The 27216-nt window shown below is 37.5% G+C and overlaps 3 protein-coding genes across 54 annotated transcripts in view; 1 reads left to right on the plus strand and 2 right to left on the minus strand.

Annotated features, from left to right (window-relative positions):
* Positions 1–317: 317 nt before the first annotated feature.
* si:ch211-225b11.4 (thyroid adenoma-associated protein homolog) lies at positions 318–18088 on the minus strand. 5 transcript variants are annotated; one of them, XR_009271277.1, is made up of 32 exons: positions 17842–18088; positions 17111–17291; positions 16924–17010; positions 16736–16763; positions 16494–16642; positions 16266–16388; positions 16051–16171; positions 15055–15197; positions 14884–14968; positions 14665–14792; positions 14205–14402; positions 13087–13804; positions 12594–12746; positions 12277–12386; positions 11660–11820; positions 11046–11179; positions 10761–10919; positions 10526–10683; positions 10285–10419; positions 10059–10163; positions 9183–9383; positions 8918–9068; positions 8600–8837; positions 7321–7560; positions 6997–7198; positions 6723–6911; positions 5400–5647; positions 4673–4843; positions 4186–4455; positions 3382–3584; positions 2667–3202; positions 318–2514 (listed from the first exon to the last, which is right to left on the minus strand). XR_009271277.1 is itself a non-coding variant. In XM_058775318.1 (31 exons), the coding sequence occupies exons 1-31, from the start codon at positions 17970–17972 to the stop codon at positions 2964–2966; spliced, it is 5556 nt and encodes a 1851-aa protein (XP_058631301.1). In that variant the 5' UTR covers positions 17973–18088; the 3' UTR covers positions 2538–2963. The 5 variants fall into 5 exon arrangements, 4 of the variants coding, with proteins under 4 accessions (XP_058631301.1, XP_058631300.1, XP_058631302.1 ...); XM_058775318.1 differs by lacking the exon at positions 318–2514 and having other exon boundaries at positions 2538–3202; positions 6997–7195; XM_058775317.1 differs by lacking the exon at positions 318–2514 and having other exon boundaries at positions 2539–3202.
* A 7-nt stretch (positions 18089–18095) lies between these two features.
* Positions 18096–22646, plus strand: si:dkey-174n20.1 (uncharacterized protein LOC796174 homolog). Its single transcript, XM_058775373.1, has 4 exons — positions 18096–18422; positions 18805–19047; positions 19901–20203; positions 20313–22646. Exons 1-4 carry the CDS (start codon positions 18302–18304, stop codon positions 20570–20572), a joined length of 927 nt encoding a protein of 308 aa, XP_058631356.1. The 5' UTR covers positions 18096–18301; the 3' UTR covers positions 20573–22646.
* Positions 21617–27216, minus strand: part of camk2b1 (calcium/calmodulin-dependent protein kinase (CaM kinase) II beta 1) — a 71177-nt gene continuing 65577 nt past the window's right edge. For all 48 annotated transcript variants that reach the window (XM_058775323.1, XM_058775321.1, XM_058775343.1 and 45 more), the window contains one exon: positions 21617–24721. The gene's annotated coding sequence lies outside the window, so the exon portion shown is untranslated. The remainder of the gene's footprint in view (positions 24722–27216) is intronic.

Here is a 27216-nt window from a genome sequence, read left to right on the forward strand (position 1 = left end):
CATGATTATTATTATTATTATATAACTATCATGATGATTATTAGTTATATTATTGCTAATTATATATTTTTCATTATGCCATCTATGAATATTATAATATCTGTTTTGATTTTGTTTTCAGATGACACGACCTGGCCTCTTTATGAGACACATTTCCATGGCTTGGTGAATTACAATTTAAAGCAAATTCATATTATTAGCATCGTTTCTGATGAAAGCTATGTGACTGAATGAGCTTCCATGCAACATGGGTTTGCAAACCCTGCACACAAATTCATCATCACAGCACTATCAATTCACTCCCGTCATCCATTCTTGTGAAGTAAATCTGACAGAGCTGAACTTCATTAGGAGATCGAGGAACAATGAGCGCCTCTATTATTTGCAAAGAAACAGAGGGTCCCCTGAGGAGACGCTATTAAAAGGAGGAAAACGCAGGGTTGATTAGTGATGTGACACAATCGGTGTAAGCTATTCAGCTCTGAAACAGCTGTCCTCTCTGGTTTGTTCATAGTCATGCACTTTTTGTCGGTTTCTCAGTGGTGCATTCTGGACAACTCTTTACTGACATTCCCCTTTGTTTTAAGTGCTTTGCCTTTGTTAAGTACAGTACATAACTATTGTAACGATCTGTTTTGCACAGTCCAGCACAGGAAGAGCAGTGTCACATTTTCTGCTTCAAAACTTCTGCTTAAAATGAGAGTTCACCATTAATCTCTAGGTGCCATCTCGATGTATCCGATAGGTTTGAACTTTATTACATTTTGGAAATTATGGTTTTCATGGCATGTTGAAGCATGGAAGTAAGCAATCAACTTTAATGAGACTAGATTGCCTGCTTCCTTCCCATAATACTCCTGCCAGGTTAACTGACCCACTTTAATTTTCCAAGAAATTACACAAAGTTTCCAACCCCAGTTGAGTTGGCAGCGTTTTTTGTGAGTTGTGCACCCAGGCAGATGAGTGGGAGAGAGATCTCAGGCATTCAAAGACTACAGTGTTTCTTTGTTTTAAAGTTCGTTGATTATGTCGTTGCTGTTTTGACACCCAGCTATTACTCCTGTTTGTTCCACAAATTCTACCGGTTCTGAAATGCTGTTTGACTAGTTTGTTTAAAAACCAGAGGGGGGGACTATGCATGTGACTATACACACATGCATAGTCAAAAACAATATAGTGAATACATGATAAAAACATCCTATTTAATTCAAAATAGAACCAAGGATTAACAGTACTATACCATTAGTCATTAAAATCAAACATAACAACCGTGATTATAAATAACCAATCCAGTGGCAGATTAACTTATTTCTTCAGTTAACACTGGTTCTCCATGCGAGGTAAACAGGAAGTGAAATGTGGGTTAGTATAGAGAAGACTATACTATAGTAATGAGTGGAAAAAGCCAAGCTAAACAGATTGCTGTTGAGTCCTGTAAAAGGACTGCCATATATTTAATTTGCACAAGCAGATGTCTCACATTAAACAACGCACTTTTAAAATAGTTTGAATTAATAGAGAAATAGAAATAGCCCGTTTGGAAGTTATGAGCTCTTGTTTTTTTTTTTTTTAAATGGGGAATCAAATAAAAAGACAAATTTTCTCCAAATGCTTTTCTCATAATAAATACTAAAACATTGTTTTGAATATTTCTAAAATGAATACAAAATGTTATATTTGATGACTCCTGAATGCCATGTTTTATCAAAATAGTTTTTCCCCCTAGATTTTATATATTTTGAAATAACACCCACCCAAGAAATCCACCTAAATGTCCTCTAGACTCTAAAATAATCAATATGTCATTTATAGCATAATTGCAGCATCCATGGAGGAGTGCGAATCATTTCAGCGTCTGCTGTAAACTCAGACCATCTGCTCCACTGATGGCTACTGGGATACCCAGCTGCGTCCTAACACTGTGTCCTGTGACGCGCAGGAGCGTTGCACAGCAACTGAGTACATATTCCAACCATGAATCATGAACTAGCCTGGTGCTGAGGGCAGAAAATGGACACTTAACCTGGGAGAACAGCCTCTAATGTGGCAAAAAGCAGACACTATTCCCCTGCTGTTATCATAGGGCAACTCTACTGTTGCCGCAAAAGCCATTACATCACTGTTTGATGCATTTACCCCTGCAGTGGAAACCTGAGAAGAAGTGGCTTATGCAAAGACACGATGAGGATGAGAAAGGGGTACAGAGGGAGAAAGAAAAAGATGTAAAAATATAAAAACGGTGGGATAAAATGATTAAAAAAAAAAAAAACGTACCATATATAAGAATATAAGAAAGGATCAAGACAGAATGAATCACAGGAAAAGAGTGAGTTAATTGTGGCTGCTGTGTGTGTATCAGAAGATGCTGTGAGGTTGGTGTGAGGCAGCTCAAACCGGTTTGGGCTTTCACAGCGAACCATGAGCCACCACTCCACATAAAACCAATGAGCTTCTGAGGTCGCAGAGATTGGCTATCAAAACACAAATCAGCTAAAAAAAGCAGCACTTCATTTTCTAAAGGGAACAGAATACAGATCAGGGTTAGCCAAAAAAATTCTACAAATTTATTCAATCTTTATTTAATAAATATATAAAATGCATCAATATACAAGCATGAATCTCATTCGGTTCCAAAGACAGATTTGGCTAAAAATACATGTACCAACCTCAGAGTCTTTGTGACGCCTCAGTCTGTTTGTCCCCGCCTGCAGTGCGCTCTATTTCAGAAATCACCACCCATCCAGAAACAATGGCATCTTTCAGCCGTTTCACATTTAGATGTGCTACACTTACAGAGCTGGAACTGGTGTTTGATTTTTGCTAGTGACGTAGATAGGTTTTCTATTTCTCTTGTATTGCATAATAAAGGACTGTAATTCTTCCTTTCGAATAGTTTCCACTCAATATGGTGATGAAGAGCCTGTGACTGCAATAATGCAACCCTGATCTGTGACAGCCCTGGATTATTCTGTCCTTAGTGCATCAATGAAGACCTGAGGAAGGAAGAGTCCATTTAGGGCAAACCGTCTATGAATGTCCTGAAGGTCTTTAGATAAACTCAAAGGGTCAAGTAGGAGTTGGATGGAATCACACTCCTTGAGCAGCTGGAGTAGTACAATCGCCCTGGTGAACAGGCCTGAAAGAGCGCCATGGAAATGGGGTTCTATTAGCAAACTCAGCCAATCAGGATTCAGGACATCACCTAGACAACAAATGAGAGATATAATGACATAACAACAACTACATGCAAACTATAAATAAATATTACAGCTCATATTAATTATAATTATAAGGTTTTTGATTCGATTATAAAGAGCATCAGGAAGTTAATTAGTTAATGCGATAATAAAGAAAAGCAGTCATTATGGAGAGATTATATACCTAATTGTAGCTGCATACAAATTGTGAGATTCTCTTTGACAATGGCTGCACTGTTTTGGGCCCAGCGCTCGAGGTTCTTGGCGAGAGTGGAGGATTTTGGGTAATGTTTAACCAGATTTAATAGGTGTAGCAACAGGCACTCTGAGATCACAGATGGCTCTGCAAACACATTTGCTTCATCTCGCTCATACAGACTGCGACATCTGACCGACATAAGAAAACAACAACCAAGAATGTAAGAGACAGAAGAAAACAGGATGGTTGCATGTGTTTCTGTTGCGATAGACAGCTAAAATATAAGATATAAAGATTAAAGCCCATCTACACTACCATTCAAAAGTTTGGGGTCAGTAAGATTTTTTAAAAGTTGTTAAAAAAAAAAAAAAAAAAAAAAGTCTCTTATGCTCACCAAGGCTGCATTTATTTGATTAAAAACACAGCAATATTGTGAAATATTATTGAAATGTAAAATAACAGCTTTCTATTTTAAAAAATACTGCATTTTTAGTAGCAATTACTCCAGTCTCCAGTGTCACATGATCTTTAAGAAATCATTCTGATAATACAACACACATATAAAATAATAATATAATTAAAAAAATGAAATAATTTAAGGTCACTTTACAGGCACTTTTGATTACATTAAATGTATCCTTGCTGAGTAAACAGTATAAATCTATTTCTTTTTATGCCGACCCCAAAGTTTCGTAAAACTATCATAATAGTGTTTCTATAATAATACACACAAACAGCAAGTAATGATTGGCTTAAATTATTGTCATTTCTTTATGTGGATTGACGTACTCTGTCTCTTTGGCCTCCTTCAGTACAGCATTCAGATCACAGTCAGGTAAGTGGCACACTAAGGCCTCCAAAGCACAACTTGTGTCCCAGAATTCCTCTAAGAGCAGGTCGAGCAGTGAGTGCAGAGCCCGGTTCACCTGCATGTAGAAGCATTTCTGTGGATCTTCCGGCCGTCGGACAGAACAGCAGAGCAGAGAGGCAAAGACAGCCGCCTTCGCTCTCACCTGTGGACTCTCGTCCTGAAGCAGGCAGATACCTGTGCTGATCAAGCTTCAAAAAAACAGAGGGATGGAAATTTTGTTATACATCAAATGCTTCCTGCATAATAATCATCAAATAATAAACGGCAAACCAAAGCCTGAACCAGATGAAGAAACAATGAATCTGCAAATCTCACCAGACAGAAACGTATTTTGTTTCTAGTCCTTCCCTGTCTAGCTCACTGCCCAAACTAATTGAGTTATCAAAGCACACCTCTTTATTATACCTGGTACTGAGCTCTTTGAGCGCGAGGCCTCCTGTCAGGCTCCTGGTCACTACGTGGACGCCGCACAGACACAGAGCCTGTGCACATGCTGCTCTGAGGGCATCAGGAGCTTCAGGACATCTGTGCTTCTCTAATAACTTACACCAGCGCTGGAGCAAAGACAAGTCCACACTGAGAGAATGACAGAGAGAACAGACAGGCAAACAGAGTAAAGAGTCGGTAAATCCATGAGCCATCTCTCAAGACTTTCCGATATCTCAAAATCAATAAGTTGACATAAAACAGCACACACAACTCATTTTAGTTGCATAATGTGTTGTCTTTCTGAGTGGAACAAAAATATTATACATGGAAAAAAAAAGAGAAATCTAGAATTGATTGGAGCCAGCCCTGACTGCGAGTTGATTCTGGAGGTCTACTCGCTTTCGAAAACACCGCCAAGACTCAGCATCTACTTCTGAAGTCTTTTTTAAAAAATAGTTTCATTCAACAAGGATGCATTAAATCCTTCTATTCATAAAAACATATTGAAAAATATAGAAAAACAGTAAAAACGCATCACAATTTTCACAAAATATGAAATACATATATACTGTATATATATATATATATATATATATATATATATATATATATATATATATATATATATATAAAGAACAAGAAGAATATCTAATAACATCAAGCTAAACACATTAAGATTTGGCTGCATGACAGGTGAGTTCACCTGTGACAAAGAAGCAGGCTGACTGCACACAGAGCCGTGGAGATCAGCACAGGTCCTCCTCTGTCTGACTCCAGATCAGAAAACAGAACCTCCACACACTCCTGCAGCCATGCCTCCTCAAACCCTGAAGGACAGGGATGGGGCAGGGCAAGACTGTCTTCCTCAGGGGTCATAACCTCAACTAATGCGGTCAAGAATGCTCCTCTGTACTCCACGTTCTGGTGCAACAGCGCCTTCTTCAGGTTGGCCTGCAGGGGGTAGACACTGTTATTCGAATAGACCCTTTCCAGACATTACCAAAAAAAAAAAACTCGCCCATCTATTATTCTTGCAATCATGATCTTTTATTTCTTATGAGAAGGGATTTAAAATCACTATAAGATTGTGATATGTTTAACTTCTCAAGACATGTAGAGTGGTTTGGAGTTTCACTGACCTCACATGAGGGCTGGGCGGAAATCCTGACTGAGTACAAACCCATTGTGTTTTTAAAGATTACTGAATACAATGACTAACACGGCCCCCCGGGCCCTCACACGACAACATGAAGAGCGTAATAAGATCTACAGGCTGATTTCAGGGCAGTGTATAAAATGGATCTTGATTGTTTTAATTTCCTTCAGTTGTATTTGGTTGACATTTGCGAATGGCTCAAATCACCAGCCTATGATATTTGTGAAAAGTGAGGCTTTAGCAGTAGGTCTAAAAACAAACACTTGTAATTTTAATATGTTAAATCAAGACAATTAATTGTAAAAACAAACAAAAAAACATATTAAATGCATGTTTTCATGCCTGAGCAGCACAGAATGAGTAAAGTGGCATTAACAGAAGCGTTCGTAAACAACCAGATGGAGCACAGATTAACAAAATGTCTCAAGATGCATTTTTTAAAATTTGAATGTTTTTAATTTGATATATTTTAAACAGCACACTGCTTATTGGCAGCAAGGCATGATGCAGCAGCCAAAGATGTCCATCTACCTCATTTTATGTGCAAATAAGCTAGACGGATGTTTTTGGCCACTGGACTGTGTCTTGCTGAAACAGAACACAAGAACATGCCCTGAGTGAAAAAGCCCAGAGTCAACCTCAGCGGCTCAAACACAAATGGTTTGTGGTTTAAAAAAAAAAAAAAAAATCTTATAGACCTTAAACCTTTAAATGGTACAGTGAATGCAACTTATTTAAACATAAAAAGCCGTTTAGTTGATCTCAGTATAATTATTGCATTTTTGCATTAAAGTGTCATAATACAATAACGGCAACAAAATCAACTGACCATATACAGAGGTCAAAGTGAAGTGCTATAGTAATACTCACCTGCAGCGCTCTCTCCATAACCCGCTGTAGGACAGTTCCTCTCCAGCCACGCCCCTCAGTTGCAGACTTGACCAATGAGAGACGTACTACTGCGTTGCCATTGGCCAGATGCTGCCATACCTGACACGCCAACTCAGGATACCCACACAGGAAGTTCACTGCACTTTGGTGGAATGAAGCAGAGCCAACCTAAAGCACACAAAACATTCACAATCAACATTTCTCTTACTGTGTATGTTCATGATAGTACACTCCAAAGGACAGGAATAAGCACCTCTAGTATGTTTGGAGTCCTGTGAATCTCCTGCAGCAGTTGAGAAGAGAGCTGAGTAAGGAAAGCACCAGAGCAATGGCCTCTTATCTGTCTCACTATATCCACATACGCCAGCCGCACCAGCGGGCACCGCTGCCTCACAGATGCCATCCACAGTCTGGACTCAAACTCACTCACAACCTCACTGAGAGATGGCCGACTGCTAAACAAGAAGAGTCAGATTGCAATTTGATGACTGAGTATGACTGCTGCAGCAAAAAACATAATGACAAACTAATGACAAAAGTGGCATTTCCTTCACGAGATACACTCCTCTACTCTTACATGTTAGTTTTCAGTGCCCGGGCCAATATGGCTCCTATCTGTAGGAGTTGGCCATGCAGTCTGTTGTGACAGCACACAACGTCCGGTGATTCCGGCAGCTTTTCTGCCAACTGCAGGACAGTTGCCAGATATTCACTTGGTGGTATCATAGCAACTAGGGCTCTTGATGACATCACTCGTACGCCATAGACTGGGCTGGCAGCTAGGAGGAAGAGCGGAGGCAGGAATTTCGACAGAGCCCTGAAGAAAACACAAAGACATCAAACAAATAAGAAACAAGTGAATATTAATCATTACTAAGGGGAAAAAGGCATTTGACAGATATGAATATCCAAAATACGAAATTTTGGGTATTCAAATTTGGCAAAATATAATAATATAATATAATATAATATAAAATTTAATATAATTAGTGCTGTCAAACGATTAATCGCGATTAACTGCATCCAAAATAAATGTTTTTATTTACATAATATATGTGTGTACTGTGTATATTTATTATGTTTATATAAATACACACACATACAGTATATATTTCAAAAATATTTATATGTATATATATATATATATATATATATATATATATATATATATATATATATATATATATATATATATATATATATATATATATATATATATACACACACACACATATATATTTAAAATATGAACATTAAATTTTACAACTTAATTTTTTTATAAATATACATGCATGTGTGTGTATTTATATATATGTACATAATAAATATACACAGTACACACACATATATTATGTAAACAAAAACTTTTATTTTGGATGAGATTAATCGCAATTAATCATTTGACACGACAGCACTAGATATAATATAATATAATATAATATAATAGCCAGATTTGAATAAATCCATAGTTTTATATATCATATGATCATATAGCATACTTTTATATGATTTAAAAATAAAAATCTAAATATACATTATATTACATATTATATGGTATTAAACTTCTAATTATATTCAAATCTGGAAAATAATACAATACAACACAACACAATAATAAAATTATATAATACAACACAATAATAATATAATATACATTAAGATTGTTAGTTTAAAATCGTATAATTTTATATTATATAAAAATCTATACAGGGAATATAATGTAATATGATATAATATAACATTATACAAAATTGTGGATATTTAAATCAGGCAAATAATACAATAAAATACTATGTAATATAATATGCAATACAATATATTTATGTTCATGTATTTGGATGCATGCACCATCATACCGTGTCTGTTCCTCAGCACCAGGCTGTAGTTTGGCGAGCAGGGTGAGGACAGGGTAGAGGGAAGGGTGTAGTAAAAGGGTGGCATCATGAAGGTCTGTAGCTGCACTTTCCAGCGCCCCCTGGAGGAAGGGCTGTAGGGCTGGGTAGAGGTTAAAGAAGGAAGGAGAGGACATGCCGGAATGAGCGGAGCCCTCTTTGCCGGTAGGCTGCTGACCCAACATTCTGGTGCACAGAGAACCTACGAGAATTGAAAGGTCAACATGTGACTAATTCAAAAGGGCTGAAATTAGAATAATTGTGAGCGTGACTGGTTCGTACTGTAGAGCTGCAGGGCTGCATTCCTCATAGCCCAGCATGGTGAGCTGAGGAGTGTCAGTGACAGAACGGCCACCACGGGGGTGTACTGAAGAACAGCTACACCCAGACTGGAGCCCTTCACCAGAGCTTGAAGGGTGTGAACGGCACACACCTGTGAGAGATCAAGGAAAAGACATCTTTTATGAACATAGCTACTTTTTTCTTTAACATATGTTTGATCCAGCAAAACTGTAGATTTATTTAATAGGTAGATCATTGACTCTACCTGTGGTAAGTCGAGAGTTTGGTCCCAGTCCTGGGGAAGAGGTGCTTTGGCTGTGTCCAGTAGGGTGTTAATGGTTTGTGCCAAAAGGGGGCGAGTCTTGCTAGAGTCCTCAGCAGCTAAGACACCCAAAATCAGCATGGGCAGACCGGCAGCACGCCTCGTCACTGAGGTACTACGGAGCGACTGGAGAACAGAAAGGCCCTAGAGGGAGAGAGCATTATATGATTTTTTAATAAAATAAAATAAAAATGATATAATGGCTACTTAAAGGGATAGTTCACTCAAAAATTTAAATTCTATCATGATTACTCACCCTCATGTTTTTCCAAAACCAGTAGACCTTCATTCATCTTCGGAACACAATTTAAGATATTTTTGATGAAATCCGAGAGTTTTCTGACCCTGCATAGACAGCAATGGAACTACCACGATCAAGGCTTAGAAACATAGTAAAGACATCGTTAAAATAGTCCATGTGACATCAGTGGTATGAACACAAAATAACAACTTTCTTCAACAATTTCTTCTCTTCCGTGTCAGATTTCAATGCGCGTGGCTTTATAAAATTATGGCTGAACCACTGATGTCACATGGACTATTTTAACAATGTCCTAACTGCCTTTCTGGATCTTGAACGTGACAGATGCACTGCTGTCTATGCACGTTCAGAAAGCTCTCGGATTTCTTAACAAATATCCTAATTTTTTTTCCGAAGATGAACAAAGGTCTCATGGGTTTGGAATAATATGAGGCTGAGAATTTTCATTTTTGTGTGAACTTTCCCTTTAAATAAACACAGGTCATTTAACTTGGAATTTACATTTCTATTAGAATCCCATGAATCTTGTTGAGAATGAATGCTTTACTCTATTCTACCTGTTTTAATATGAGAGGCGGGATCTCTCTGATCTCCGGATCAGAGCTGCTCAGTAGAGCCCTGCAGAACTTAGTAAAGCCAATACAGCAGCCCTCTACTGCCCCCTAATGGAAGATGAGAGAAAAAGAGAGAACAGGACCACAAACAGATAAGATGTTACTATGAAACAAAGTGGAGGATAAAAGTGTTTGGACATCAGTGTGAAAAGAGCAAATCTGTCAATACCCAGTGTCTACATTTCAGAATGATGTCTTTAAATACTTTGGAAGCCTTCCTGAGTTCTTCCACACTCAAAGTCAGTTCTTTACAGTGCAGTGACAGGATTCTCTCCACCAGGGAGCCCAGAAAAATACCCATTTCCTACCAGAAAAGTAGATCATCCATATCTTAGTCATACATAATACTTTTTTGTAAACCACAGCTTAAAATGTAGGCTGATGTTCTGTCATCCTTCTAGCAGCTTTACCTTCAAGGAAACCCAGCAGCAGGTCAGCACTAGACTATGTTCCTCAGAGAGCAGCACATTCTCCTCTCCATCCTCATCGAGTCCCGCCCCCTCAACCCCACCCTGACCAATCAGAGAACTGATTGCATTCCCCATGTCACAGAATGATGGAGGCACATCTGTGACAAAAAGAAAAGTATATTCTTTTAAGAGAATCTGTTCAGACATATTGTTTACATCTGCAGTTTCAGTGTACCTTTCTCCCGTGTGTCCTGGTCCCCATACAGCACACCTAACAGCAGTAGAGTGAGCTTTTCTACTAAAGACACAATGTCTCCTGCAACACTGTGGGTTACTGACTCCATTAGGACCCCTGGCACCTCCAGCAAGCCCCTCTGCAGAGTGCTTACAACACCTGAAGTATTAAAATGCACTCCATTTGTGGATTATTTCAGCATATTTTCAGATATATTAGCAGTGAAACCACTGCTTAGTGGTAAAGAACTGTAACAAGATCTATAAACCCGGCTCAGTTTTATACCATGAACAGGCGTGGTGCGAGCTGCAAGCAGCATGTCATTCCTGGCAGTGAGGTAATGGTGCTCCAGTTTGGTGAGAAGAAACGTGATCAGTTTAACTGACTGTTTCTCCCCATGTTCAAATGCCCCATCCACCCTATGACACAAAAATGCACACACACACACGCACATGCACACATAATAAGCAAATATGAAAAATAAAGAAAATATTGTTCTCGTAAAAACAAGAAGGACCCAACACATTTTAAATAAACTCAAATTAAATTACCAGCAGGCACAAACTCTGCTTATACACTTACGTTTAAAAGTTTGGGTCAGTACAATTTTTTTTTTTTAATGAAAGAAATGAAAACTTTAATACAAGGATTAGAATGATCAAAATTGACAGTAAATGCTGTGTTCTTGAACTTTCTATTTATCAAAGAATCCTGGAATTTTATTTTTTTCATTTAGTTTTTAAATATAGCAAAATAGAAAACAGTTATTTAAAATTATAATTATATTTCACAATATTACTGTTTTTACTGTAATATCAGACATCAAACTTTTGAATAGCAGTGTATGTGTATCCTTTCATACTTCAAGACAAAAAGAGACGAGAGCGATGTTTGCTCACTTGTGCAGTAGAAGTTTGATCATCAGTGCCCCCATCTGGGCCTCCTGGACCCGTGGGCTGTGGAGCAGCCGTTCTGCCCGGCTCAACAGTACAGCTGTGACATCATCCGGGAGAGACGAGGGGAAAAATCTGAGAAGCAGCTCTGCAGACAGTTCACGGATCTACAGCACAGGCAAATACATCACATTACGGACAATTAGGGCAAGGGCTTCAACTGTGCATACACTCAGTTCAAAAGTCTGGTGTTGGTAATATCTTAATGTTATCTTTTAAGAATGCTCTAATGCTCACCAAGGCTGCATTTATTTGATCAGAAATACAGTATGAACAGTAATGTTGTGAAATATCATTACAATTTCAAACAACTGTTTTCTATTTTAGAATTTATTTTTAGAATTTATTCCAAAACTGAATTTTCAGCAGCCATTAACTCCAGTCTTCAGCGTCACATGATCCTCGTTCTAAAATGCTGTTCTGGCGCTCAAGGAACCTTTCTTGATAACATTATCTTATTAAATGTCCTTAATGCCACTTTTGATCAATTTAATGAATTCTTGGGGGGAAAAAAGTATTGGTTTCTTTAAACAAATCGTACTGACCCCATGCTTTAGTTTTACCTCATTGGTGGAATCCTCCAAACAGCCAATCAGGACAAGCATCTTTGACTTTGAGAAGAAATCCCACTTTCCCCTCTCTTTAGCCCAGTTTATAAGAGTAGACATATTGGCTAAAAGAAAAAAATCAATCTCTGATATAATTTTATTATATTTAGCAATGAACATAAAATAATACATTTGAAGTTAAAGATCAAACAATCGACAATTCATAATATGTATTCCAAAGTACTTCAAAGGATACCATGGTACTACCAGAGTTCATGAACGAAAACATGATATATAACCATGGTTTGCTACTGTAAATGTTGTCTTATTACCAGGTGGTTGTCCCTTCTTCCTGTCTGGACTCCAGGTGTCTGTACATGTTTCCAGCACTGCAGACAGCAGGAGCAGAACAGTCTTCTTCCTCTGGTAGCTGCTGTCAGGAGTCAAATAGACCAATGACAGCTGGAAGAGCCAGTCAACAAACTCTGAGGGAAAATATCATGAAAAACCCACATGATCTTAGCAAAAAAGCCATTTTATTATGTTGTATTGATTAAAACGCTTTTTTGGATTATTATTAATCATGGGTGACAAATACACCTACCTATAAACTTCGACAACGGCACTAAAAACTAAAAACTTGCATCCATGCCAATAGATGACAGTAATCAAAGACTATTATCATATTAGTAATTTAGAAAGACAAGTGAGTGCCAGCAAAACATAATAAAAATATTACTTGTGCGCCTTTAAAATAATGTTGAAATCAAATGTAAAAATATATAACATGTATTTTCATAAAATTTTAATTTCAAAACTCCTCACCGACTCCTTGTTTAAGCTCCGCCTCCTCATCCTCCGTGAGCCCTTTTTTACTATTATGGCCTTTGATGCTTGCCATGCAACTGTCTCTTATTCTCATCAAGAACTTCCTCAGCGCTGCCTGAAGGTGCTGGCGGAACGGTGACGATTCGCTGTTGAGATTGAGCGGGATGAAGTCTCTCAGAGCAGAATACTCCACTTGTGATGGGGCTTCTTTGGTCTTTGGGCTGCAGCAGAGGAGGTTCAGAGCTGCAAGCCGGATGCTGTCATCCAGAGAGAAGAGGGCAAGATGGAGAGTCTTAAGAGCATGGGGGCTGTCTGCACTCCAGAGGGAATGTCCACTTGTGGCCCGCTGGGCGCTCATGACACAGGCCCACGCGTGAAGGTGACCGGGAACCGCGGGGTCCAGAGCTGACAACAGAGTGTTAAAAGCACCTGGAAATATACGTAGTGTTGAGGGCAGAAGGTGGCTAGAGGCGTTATTTTGAAGAAGAGTTAATTCTGAAGTCAAAGCCTCCAGAACGACTGGTTGCCACCGCCGAGCCCATCGATAAGCTGAGTCTTGTTCAGTGGGCGGGGCTTCTTGGGATGCATTTATAATAAGCTCGCGTTTCTGTTCCTGAAGGAGGGATTTGTAGACTTCTGAGGCACATGGAGAAAGGTGATTGGTGGAGAGGCATTTTAGGATGTGAGAGGGAAGAGCTGGATACAGTTCCAAAACCTTTTAGAAGGAGAGACTATATTTTATATTACATTTATTTACAATTACTTTCATAATGAGCTGCCACTAAGAAAGCTAAAATAAAGCTTATTTTCCAAATCATGTAGTATTTACATAAAAATGCATTTCTGATATAAATTATTGTATAATTCATATTACTCATTTTATTTTTACATTTATAATATCTATAAAATGTATACTATTGGTTTATATCAGAATTAAAAAAATTTAAATTTTAAAAATTCTTTATAAAATAAATCCATTTATTAGTTATACATACAATATAATTTATAATATTCATATATTATTAATAATAACATAATAGATATACAATTTATTTTGAAAAACAAAATAAAAAAAGGAGGTAGAATGTACAAGGGTGCCTGATCACTGCTCTTACCTTGTCTGTTCCTGCATATGGCAGAATTGCAGTAAGCGGTAAATATTTTGCTTTGGATTCCCATGGCAGTTCTGATATTCTGTTCAATAATTCCACATAAAGTCTTTTCTCTGTGTTCTCAAAGTGCAGACAATCCTTCTCATAGATCTCCATAAACAGACAGAAAGCACTACGTGCCACCTCTGCAACACCATCCAACTACAATAAAAGTAATGAAGAAATTACCAGCTGAATGGATGTGTTCCTGTAATTAACTTTGGTTAAATCTGGTTTTATCATTTAATAGGATTTTTTTCATTTTCTTAAGAAAATATGAGTGGTTCCAAAACTGCTAGGGTGTTTTAAAACATGGCCCTAGTAAAAGAGCCCATCTAACTCCATACTTAGTGTTGGGGGTTTGTTCAAACTCAAAAACCTTAAAATAAAGTATATTCTGTTTCATAGCGAGCAAAAGGCTTACCGGGCTCTCTGCATTGCTCCAGATGATTTGTGTAAGGTGCTGCTGGAGGTCTGAATCTAAAGGAGCACCAGTGACTTCCCAAACCTCACTGAGGCACTCTTTCAGCCTCTTCAGCCAAATAGTAAACACTACAAAACATATGCATACAATATTAGTCACCGCAGTCATGCACAGACCCAGCAATCTACAGAGTGACGCATGAGGATAGAGAGCTTGTACCTTGAAAAACATAGTAATGACAGTCAAGCTTTTCTTCACAAAGAGCTGAGATGAAGGGGAACAACCCATTCAGGAGAAGACAAGTCTGTTAAAACAAAAGAAAGAGTAAGTAATTATATGTTCCACTTTGGATTGTTCTTAGAAAAATCAGTCTATGCGCTGCTTGCGTACCCCTTGGTTGCCATGGTGACTGACAAGAATGTCATTTCTGCAGCAAGTTAACAACCCCCTGCATACAGCCAGTCTGTCCACTCTGTCCTGACATCTGGGACGACAGTCCACCTGTAGCTCACCTACTGTCAATCTCCACGGTTCTGAGACACACAATATTCACATATTACAAAAGACAGGCCACTATCAAAGCAAACTAGTTAGTTAATTGTACATTATAGATAAAGTAAAGACATTTATATTGTTACAAAAAATTTATATTTCAAATGAAAGCTTTCTATTTATCAAAAGCAACACAAACATTTTCAACACTGATAATAATAAGAAATGTTTTTAAGCAACAAATCAGCATATTAGAGATTAAAATTTTAACGTTGCCTTTACAGGAAAATAAATACATTTTAAAATACATACAAATTAAACATTTTTTTTAACAATATTACACTTTTACTGTATTTTTTTAAATCAAATAACACACATTCAAAAACATTTTTAAAGGTCTTACCAATCACAATATTTTAGTTTAAACAGTAGTCATATACCTTTAAAGGGATAGTTCACCCAAAAAATGAATTACTCACCCTCATGTCGTTCCAAACCCGTAAGACCTTCATTCATCTTCAGAAGACAAATTAAGATATTTTTGATGAAATCCGAGAGCTTTCTGACCCTGCATAGACAGCAATGCAACTGATATGTTCAAGGCCCAGAAACATAGTAAGGGCATGTGACATCAGTGGTTCAACAGTAATGTTATGAACTGTCGTGGTACTCTCGTGAATGTGCATCGAAGAAATTGTTGAATAAAATCATTATTTTTGTTTTCTTTGTGCACAAAAAGTATTCTTGTAGCTTAAAATTGTGGTTGAACCACTGATGTCACATGGACTATTTTAAAGATGTCCTTACTAGGTTTCTCGTGCCTTGAATGTGTCAGTTGTATTTTTATTATTGGGTGAACTATCCCTTTAAGTGCAATTAAATACAGTAGCTGACCTGTGTTAGTGATTTGCAGCAGACTCCAGGCAGCTGATCCTGCACACTGACTGTCTGTCGCTGTGGTGAGCACCATTGCAACCGCAGTGCCAGCCAACAAACGTATATCTCTGCTGGAACCCTGAAAAACATCATTAAATGACACAAAATTAGACTGCTAGATACAATCATTTTAGTTTTTTCCAAAAAATATAGTTGGAACCACAAGCACCAACCTCTCCTAAGATAACGCTCATCAGGAACTCCAAAATATCTCTCAAACTCATGTTTGCACTTTCCTTGCTGTAGACCATCAGGGACACCTGACCTGGCAGCAGCTGAAACACCTGCAAACAAACCTGAGAACAGCACAACACCAGCTGTAAGGATGCAGATCCACATCAGCTGTGGTTTAAAGCAGTGAAGCTACAAAAAAGTGGGTGGTGCAATAACTAAATTTCCACCTTGACAGTCTGATAGCACAGCGGCCCATTTCTGGTCGCTTCATCTGACGTAACAACGGGAATCAGCTCGGCAACTTTACTAAGCAGAGTGCTGCATTCTGCTTTGAGAACCTCTCGTCCCATAGTGCTGTCCTCCAAGAACATACAGGCTGCCATGGGACACACACCACAAATATTACAGCACAACAGACATGACTATAGACGTCTGTAAAGATAACTGCCCGGAACTGATGCACACTCACCTATCTGAAGATCTTTCAATGAAAACACCTGCAAAACAACAAAAAAAATTATTATAATTTTTTTTTAAATTGTTCAAAATTAAAGCATAGCCAGAAATACATTTGTATTCTTTAACATTTGTTATATATAAAAATGTTTTTTATATAATATTACTACTATTATACTATAATTAAAAAGTTATTTTTACCTGGTTTTGGTGCAAAAGGTTCAGCAGATATTGTTTAACCTCCTCAAAGACTATGGAGTAGTTTATTTCAGCCAAGACCTGCAGCATCTGTAAGAAGTTAAGAAGTGTTAAGAAGGTGTTGTTTTAAGGGAAACCAACAAACAGGAGCAAAACATGATTGCAATGTTTAAGTAAAGGTGAAAATTACTTGGTCTAATTTGCGGCAAGCGGATGAAGAGGTCACTGCCTCTAACTGCAAGGCCAAAACAAGCTGAACAAATTGATGAAGAGCAGCAGGCTGTAAGGAACCAAGTGCTTCTTTTGGGATCTTCTGCAGGATCTGTGAAGCCTCCTCCAGTGAGCGCTCCCTGCTCCGTTTGCCTGCACTCCTGTCAATAAAACACTATCTTTCATTCACAAACAATATAGAGGTGCTTTTCTACTCCCTTGGACTAGAAATAACTTCTTAAAATAGTTTTCCCGCTCTTTCTAGATTTTCTAGGTAACACTTGACATGCATGTCTTTTTTTTCTCTCTGAAACACCACAAACAATTCCAAATAATGCACTGCGTTTAATGACATTTTAAACATATATGTCATGCTAAAGCTAATAAATAGCATTTCTTGAAATTACAGTATATTGCTTGTAGTATATTCAGTTTTCAATTTCAATACACAAAACAAGTAATGACAAGAAAACGATATATACAATATAATAACTAAAAAATAATATAAATAACTATAAATAAATAATACAATACATATATAATTCGCTTACATCCCATATTTAGAGCTTGTACAAAGAAATTCAAAACAAGTTTAAGGGCCACTCACCCTAAATCAAATTAAAGTGTATTTTCTCAAAAGAATAACAAAACAGAATTCAACAGCACTTATTAACAGTTAAATATTAAATGTATTATCTCTCTACGCAGCACCTGGCATTTTCTGTCAGCTTCTGCAAGAAAATCCTTAGGGTGTCTTTGACATCAGATGATATTTGATCTTCTGAAACGACAGATTTCAGAACTGCATCAGCTTGTCCCGAGGAAAAATGTAAAATTGTCATAATTGCTCAAACCAATGTACACAGCTCCATGTGTAAACTCCATCTCATTCTACAGCGAGATACAGTGTCACATACATGATTAGCGCACTCCAGCGCCCCTACCGGCGCGACTGTACGGTAATCTAACGTACGTACGTGGCTAATGGCTAGTGTAATGCTGTAAACACAGTCTCTGATGCTGCAATACGTTTTTAAAATGAACAATTACTTGCCATGTTTCCCCTCTGAATAGACTAAAGGTGTGAGCTAAAAAGCGGCAATAGTTTAATTGAATGTTGTATTAGCCTTCAAGAAGTCAGTTTGTCTTATGCTGGCTTAGCTAACAGAGCATGCACCTGCTATACATTATATTTTCTGCACTTTTGTGCTTTTTGATATTGAAATGGATGAAACGGAGAAGGTACTGCATGGATGTGAAGAGGTTAGATGGAAAAACGGTTCTTATAACTGGTAAGTGAGTGCTTTTGGCTTCATATCTCCGACTATGTAAGAGCAGCATCTCATGATTGACAGCTGCTGAATGCTACTACAGGTCTTACAAATAATTCAGATTGACTGTATGTGTTTTCATTTGTATGACTACAGGTCATACAATTAATTCAGACTGAATTTCATTTGTATGATTACATATTTCCTTGTTTATTAAAAGCCAAACCATCATCTAAAGTGAAATCCCATTAGTTGAATGATGAGAATCATGTGTTACTGTGTGTTGTTCTGGAGTAACCTTTATAGGAAGGTCATTGCTATTGTGAATAAGATGTTTGAGAAGTGTAAAGCTCCTCTTTTATGCTTGTGCATGTCATGTGGCATGGCAACTTGTATGTTTCAGGTGGGAACGCTGGGATTGGGAAGGAGACGGCTGTGTTGCTGGCTTTGCGAGGAGCTCGTGTGATCATCGCCTGCAGGGATGAGGAGAAAGCCAGGAAAGCCGTTCGAGAGATCAAAGCCAGGAGCCACAATATGAACGTGCTGTATATGGAGGTCGACCTGGCCAACATGAGGTCTGTAAGAGAGTTCAGCAAAACCTTCTTACAAAAGGAGAAGCGGCTGGATATTCTGATCAACAATGCAGGTGAGGATTGATAACCGGATGGCAATTGGTGATCTAAACCAGGGATTTTCAAACTGGGGTCCGGGGACCCTCAAGGCAGTGTTACTTTGGTAACACTTTACTTAAAGCCTTTATAAATAATGCATTATAAAAGTAGTTTTAATGCATGAATTATGCTTTGTAATGCAAATTATAATGCAATGTATGATCTCATGACTATTTGTAACCACAGTTATAATACATTATTACACTTATATTTATTGCTTCACCTTTTTCACCTGCATTAAAACACGACGAGCACACTTTCAAATATTATAATGCATTTTAACTTTATGAAAAGATATAATGCTTTACAGCACACATTATGAATACCTTCATAATGCATTATTCGTAAAGGCTTTAAGTAAAGTGTTACCGGTACTTTTAAAAGTAATGCATTACAATATTGTGTTACTCTGTAAAAAACTAATTGCGTTGTTACTTTTTATCCAAAGTAATGCATTATGTTACTTTTGTGTTAACAATAGGCTATTAGGGGGTCCTTGAAATTTTAGAGAAAAATTGTGTAAAAAATAAATAAATAAATAAAAATAAGATTCATTAAAATAAAAAAATATAATTGAAATAAATAAATAATACATCTAAATAAATAAATAATACAGTACAACACTATAGCAAGTAAAAAACATGATACAGAGTATTTTATAAGATATTGCAATATTGTAAATGCCTTTGCTATCATTTTTATTAATTTAAAGTGCCTTGTTTTTTTTGTTTTTTTAAATCTTATGTTTCTTACATTCACAAACATATTTCACAATATTGCTGATTGACTGTATTTTCATCAAATATGCCCCCCCCCCTCCCCCCTCAGGCATGCCCAGCGTCCTCGACTGGACAGATGATGATTTCTCCATGTGCTTTGGCGTCAACCACCTTGCCCCCTTCTTACTGACCAACCTTCTTCTCCCGCGGCTGAAAGAGAGTTCACCGAGCAGAGTGATCAATCTCACCTGCTCCAGCTACAAGTACCAGAAGCTGGACTTCCAAGATCTCAACTACAACCTGTTTCCGTTCTTCACCTACTGCCGCAGCAAGCTGGCCAACATTTACTTCACACAGGAGCTCGCTCGCATGCTGGAGGGGAAAGGAGTGACCGCGTACTCCGTTCACCCTGGTGAGATATAAAATATAGGCAGACTTTCTCATTTTTATAACAGTGGAAATGTTGCTCTGCGGTTGCTTAAGTATGGGCAATAATGAACAGTGTCTTTTGTCTCATTCAGGTTACGTTCAGAGTAACTGGACCTGTCATTACTCTGTTTTGTTCCGGATCCTGGTGCAGGTGGTGATGTTCATGTTTTTTGTTTCGTGTGAGGCTGGGGCGCAGACAGTGGTCTACTGCGCCGTATCAGATGAGGTGCTCGAGCACAACGGAGGATATTTTGCTGACTGTCAGCCGGCTCACCTTAGAGCCTTCGCTAGAGATTCTGGAGTTGCAAAAAAACTTTGGGAGGCCAGCGAGAGACTAGTTAAACTGGCCTGATAACAGTATACAGTGCTTTTTGTTTGCATGTTTGATAAGCAGACTCTTATGTTATTTATAGAAAGCCATGTTAGTTTTTGGTTTGTAAGAATGTGATTTTTATAACACTGTTTAGAGTTTTGTTTGAGTTGTATGTGCTGTTTTTTTTTTTTACACAGTGTAATTTATTTAATTTAATGATTGATGTGGTTTTTGACAAGCAGTATTGAAATGCTCATGTTTTCATTAAAACACTTTAATTAGTGAAGAATGTAAATAGGTCACCACAAATTCCATTTACCATGGAGGGTGGCCATTTATAACTGCAAAACTATACTTGTGCCTGAAAGTGCACAAATCTAGCAGAATTACAAAGGTTTCATTAATGCATATGCTTTTATCCAAAGCAACGTCTGCACTCATACATTTGATCACTCCATGTCAAAAGGTGAAATTTTTCACAAAAATAAAGAAGAAAATCAGTATTCATTTTCCCTCAAGGTAGAATTTTTTAATAAAATGCGTTTTAAATGCTAATGAAAAATAAAGATAAAAAGTGATTAAGAAAGCAATTCCCATTTGCATTGCAGTTCACTTAGTAGTGTACAAACGTGTCCTCAATGGATAGACTTATACCAACATACTCGCTGACATGTTGACTTTTACTCGAAAACAACACAAAAGATCCAAGTATAATAAAAATTCTATGATTTTAGCTATTTCCATGACTTATACAGGCCTGTTTTTAAACTTGCTTTTAAAACTGACAGTTTTGACCCTCCAGTCAGGTTAAGGAAATAAAAATCCCATTCATTTTCTCCTAAGGGGAATTGATTTTTAATAAGTTAAAATAGACCTACTGTGAGCTACAAGGTTGTTGACATATGGTATATAGCCATCAGCCTGCATTATTTGAATTAATTTTTAAATAATTGTTTTAACACCAGAATTCCCAACTCTTTAGCAATAGAAAAATGAACGAGAAAAAATCCAAGGCTGCTAAAAAAAAGTGGAACACTTAAAAAATATAAATCGCTTGCCAATTTTGAATGCACATGCACACAATTCTTCAGTATTTAAATCATCTCGTTTATTTATATCTTTTGAACACATTTGCTTAAGTCAGGGAATACACAGAGCATGTTTGAGAACAGAGCAATAACAAGAGTAAGAATCATCAGAAATCAAGAGAATATTATCTTATACAGAAAAACAAAACAGAGGGCTACTGTGAGAAAACTCAACTTCAGAGAAACTATCCGGTACTGTTTCCAATCAGAGAAACAATATGACGAGTGAAACGGAAACAGTCCTGTGCTAAAAGACGGTGCAGGTAGAAATACTCTGGATGTACTGAGCTGTAATTGTTAAGTTAGTCATAAAAGACCGATAAAAGTCAGAAACCATCCATGGTGTTATTGGCCATTCAGGTTTGGTGAAAATCCGCAAAGCACAAACAGCAGAACTGTGTCACTGCCGATACAAATTTAGCTAAAAATGATTTTGAAAAACCCATGCATATTTAGCTAATATTGCAAGTGCTTCTCTGAAGTCAAGCAGTCTCATACTAATGAGTAATCTTATAGTCGTTAATATAAATATCAGTCACCCTGCATTGACAACAATGAGCTTAATACAAAAGCATGCCGTAGAAATATCACCATTTCCATAATCTTAATATCATCGACATTTCGTAGCTATAGTCTTCGTCATTTACACTGCCAATGTCAGCATCATTTTGGGACAAAAATATTATAATATATTTTGCACTTAATAAAGCTGGTAAAACAGATAAGAGAAAGGTTTAGGTAAACCAGCATTCAATAGAAAATATGAAATCAAAAAGATAAACAACACCAAACCTAGTGTTCAAGTGACTGTCATGCAAAGAAATTCCAGCTGAAATGCAAGTAAACTGCAGTTTCAATACTGTGTGTCCTGTTTTAATAGTGATGTGCACTTTCACTCGTTAACATGTTTATTTTCGTTTCTAAACACACAGAGAACAGTACACTTTTTACATGCTGTTTTGTTTTTTTGTGATTTTTGTCTTTTTTTTTTATTATTAGGGAGCGGACAGGTGTGGAACTCTGATGACTCATATAAACACAGGTGAAGTTTTGAATGAGATAAAGCATCCAAGAATGAGACGCAACTGTAACAGAAGCAGAACACCGGAGCACAAACACACAAACACGTGCCTTGCGGGGTCGCTTTGTTTGAGAGAAATATTTTGATTGGATTTTAAAAGATTGCCTCTTTTTATCTTTATGAGAGGCGCTTCGGACGATTTCTTTCAAATAATAACAACAAAAGATCAGTAGTCATCATCGATATGACGCGGCTCAAAGCTAGTGTTCAAACATCAAAGTGTGCAACGCACACCAACTTAAGAAGCACGTAAGAACTTGCGATAATATAATCAAATAAATTAACACAACCTGAGGACACAATTAATATATAAGGTCAATAAAATAAGTCACATGACCGGGTGATGATGTCACACTGATCACCACACAGTTCACCACATTTACCAACCCTTCAAAAGTAGAACGAAACCAGCATAAAGTTGCATGAGGTGTGACGTATACTTCATAAATTACATCTCACCATCTTCTGAAATATAAAACTATTGCTGCCGATTTTAAACCTCTTCATTCTTCGAAAGTTTTCACACACCCTGCACTTCGGCCATCAAAAGGGTAAACACACTTTAAAAAGGGTAATCCTGGGTAACAAATTTTTCACTCTCCTTAAAAGTCTCACACACAGACAACAAACAAAATATATATAAACTCTCAAAAATAGAATGAGTAATAGTGATGTCAACACCATATGTAGCGAAAATATAAGAGCAAAGAAAAAACGCAAAAGATAATTTTTTTTTAACTCTTTCAGTTAAAAACCACCAAATCTTCATCTTTAAACAAATTTCGCAAGTTCCTCCAATCAGCTGCTCTTTAACGGCCTCCGATGATTTTAAAGCTCCACTATGACTAGTGTAGAGATACAATAGCTGTTTTGAATGAGGAGGTCATCTGGTACGCCTACTGTATGTTCAGCTGAGGTATGGCTTTTAGTTTGATTCAGTCAGTCCAACTGTATGGGCGCTTTCCTAACACCGCTGGCTCAGCTGAAAAAAATCCAAAAAAGCGCAACACTAATATCGAATACTAACTGGTGTCACAGGTTACATATAAAGCACGATTTTGGCTTTCCAGAACAAGGAGTTGTTCATCCAATGCAAAGTTCACCAACTGACAGGAAATCTGCTGAGTTATTCCAAATCTGCGCTAATGACGCCAGAAATAACAATTAAAGCTGGAAGACCCCGAACGTCACGTCGTTCTTGATCAGGCTCTGGTAGAATCTGCCCCAAAACAGTCACACATACCAACATATGTCCACTAACAGATGCATCGGTTGGATGTGAATCACATTGAGAAGCCTGTACATAAACGGCGGCCATTATTTCTCCATATCACCCAGGCCGCTTTGGATATACAGAAAAATTCATGCTCTCCAAAAATGTTCAGAAAAGAAAAGGCATAAATTAAAAATCATTGGCATCCAGAACGTGAATTGTGTAAGTGACACGTACAACTGCCTTTGTATTTAATACTAATAACAACAGTAAGAACAATATTAATAATAATAATAATAATAATAATAATAACAACAATAATATTGAAAATCTACACACTGTAAGTGAGGACGGCGAATCAGTGTAACAATATTCACACTGGGAAGGTGTGACGGAAAGCATGGCATTTCACAGACGACTCGCTGAAGCCTTATTATCCGTACTAATCAAAGACTGTCCAACTCCACACAGCACATGTGCACAACAAAGGGAGTCTCTGTACGGGTGTAAAGATACAGGGACGGTGTCTGGGAGGGAGGGAGGGAGGGAGGGAGAGGGTAAAGTTGAAGGTAAGACAAAAGACGATGCACAAAAGTGATTGGCAGGTGAGGTGATTGACAGGCGAGGGGGCCGGGCCCAGTGTGGGAGGGTCAGGTGCTGCAGACTCACAGCCACCCATCACTGGGCTCGCTTTCCTTCCTCCCTCTCTCTCCAACTTCCCCCCTCCCTCACTCTCTCTCTTTCACTCTTGCACTCTCCATTTCTGGCTGGGTACTCTTGTTAGATGTGGCTACAATGAGCTCAACCTGAGGAAAGAAAAGATCGTTAGCTGTGTGTCATCTCTTTGTAGAACAGCAACAACATTTGTTCAAGAATGTGCAACGAGCAGACCGAGGCTACACTGAAAAACAAAAGGGTTTAGAAACAATTTTCACTTAAAAATTGCTAGTAAATTTCACAATTAATTACAAAAAAATACTAAATTAAATGGAACATTTTGAAGTAGAAAGACATACTCAGGGGTTCAAGCAAAAAAAAAAAAAAAAAATCCTGAGCCTGAACTTTTTTCTGGGGGAGGGGTGGGGCAGCACATGCAAAGCATGCGATGACTGTGGCAACTTTAACATTTGAAAGGATACTATAGCAAAGTTATTGTTTTACTTATTCAAACTGATTTTTTTTTTCATGAATATATGGTTCATGAAAGCGAATGAAATCTATATCGTACACTTGGAAAATTATGAGCTATATCACTGCTTATCAACACTAGGGGTGTGACAATACACTTAGCTCACGAGATAAGACAAAATACAGTTATTTGGTTCACTAGAACGAGACATTGTAATACTATTTTTAAGAAATTTTCAATGACAAAATATTTGTCTTTTAATTACAAAAAGTAAAACAATGCAGTTGAATTTTGAAATATGTTAACTAATCGAGGGCTGTAACTAATGATTATTTTGGTAATCAAATAATCTACTGATTATTTTAACAATTGAATAATCCGATATTTTTAGTAACACAAATAGACCTAAGTGAAAACCAGGTATGACTAGTCACTTTAGTATGACTATTTATATATAAACTAACGATGAGGCAATAATAATGAGCTCAAATAAAATATCAAAACCAAGTAAATACATAATGCAATATGCCTATACAGAATATGAACATAACTTACTTAAGTACATTATGTATTATAACAAATACCTGCAGAGGGTGCCAACGACCTGGTGACGTTTCACTTTACAGCGTGATTAAATGATGTTTAAATCCATAAAATTTTAATATTTGGCCACATGCAACCCAGAAACTTTTATTTTGGAATCACTATGTACAATAAACGGCATATTTAGAAATAGGTTGATGTATTCTCCTGTGTTGGCAAAGGCTTATAAATGATTTACGTTACAAATCTAGAGAGACAATGCACACTGTTTTCCCAGATGAACGTTAAGCAATTCAAATTCACAGCATATGCAGAGGACGAGTTTAGCCCCTTTCACACATACAGTCTTTACTGGTAAATTACCGGTAAGAGATCATGTGTGAACAGGACCTTTTCAAAAACCCCAGCAAATTAGTTCTGACAAGCATATTGTTCTTATGAAGATGGCTTTTTAATTAGTTTTTCTATGTAAAAATATGCACTAGATGGATATCTTTGACCATTGCGCCTTGCCGATTTTTAAACGTGTTGCGCTTCTCCATTCACCAGGGCTGCGACTCTGCAATTGGATACTATTATGCGCATCTCGTGTTTATAAGAGCAAAAAAAAAATCTGATTGGCTAGTAATGTTAGTTTGATTGAGAGTGAAATCTGTGCTCTTCTCATACAATTGGTAGGCGAACTCATTTTTTTTTTTTTTTTTTTTTAAATGTATGATTTTTTTTTTTCTGCAGCCAAATGCTGCACGCCGGAAATCAGGCACAGTGCCGGATAACTTTAAGCCCTGCATACGCCAACAATCTGTTTTATTTACAACTTCAGAAAGTCTTTTTATAGTGTAATTATTGTCACAAGGGCTAAAAGACCAAAATGTGTTTTCTCTCTCACACAGTGGTGAATTATATCTTCCAAACTAAAAAGCTGATATCATCATATTTCAAGGCAACTATATAATGAAGATTAAGTTTTTTATTTAAGTGTAAGTTTGAGACAAGCTGTCACATGTCCTTCAAAACTGTTCACTTTTTGTTTGCAAATTTTCACACTGGGAAGGTGCGACGGAAAGCATGGCATTTCACAGACGACTCGCTGAAGCCTTATTATCCGTACTAATATTAGTATTATTAGTAAATAATTCAAATATCCCGATCGAAGCCCAGGGAATGCAGGGCTCTAGCGGTCCCCTCGGTGGAAATCACGTTTCCCCCTAGCCCTTAGAATCGTCCTAACCCCCTCCCCCCCTTACGGCGCCCCTGGTATAGGATATTGGATCCCCATGTCTTGTGAGAGCCGAGAAGTTCACATGTCGCGTCTTTTGCGCGCTCAGGTTCTTTATTTCAAATGTAGATGTGCCGCAAGCGCGGTCATTATAGACGATATTTCATATGCACAATAGGTCAGCACAAACGTCTTTCATATTGGTGCGTGAGGAGGGGGATCCAACAAAATGAGGTGCCGGATCGGATTTCGGAGGTGCCGGATCCGGCTTGTTCCGGCACAAATTAAGCCCTGCCCCTACCAGCCATTTTTGTAGGCATTAAACTTCCAGAATTTTAAAAGCACTGCAACTTTGCAGATATTGTTTATGCTCAAACAGCAACATTACACACTAACTAACGTTAAAAAAA

Source organism: Onychostoma macrolepis, chromosome 05 (assembly GCF_012432095.1).
Source record: "Onychostoma macrolepis isolate SWU-2019 chromosome 05, ASM1243209v1, whole genome shotgun sequence".
In the NCBI taxonomy this organism is placed as follows: domain Eukaryota; kingdom Metazoa; phylum Chordata; class Actinopteri; order Cypriniformes; family Cyprinidae; genus Onychostoma; species Onychostoma macrolepis.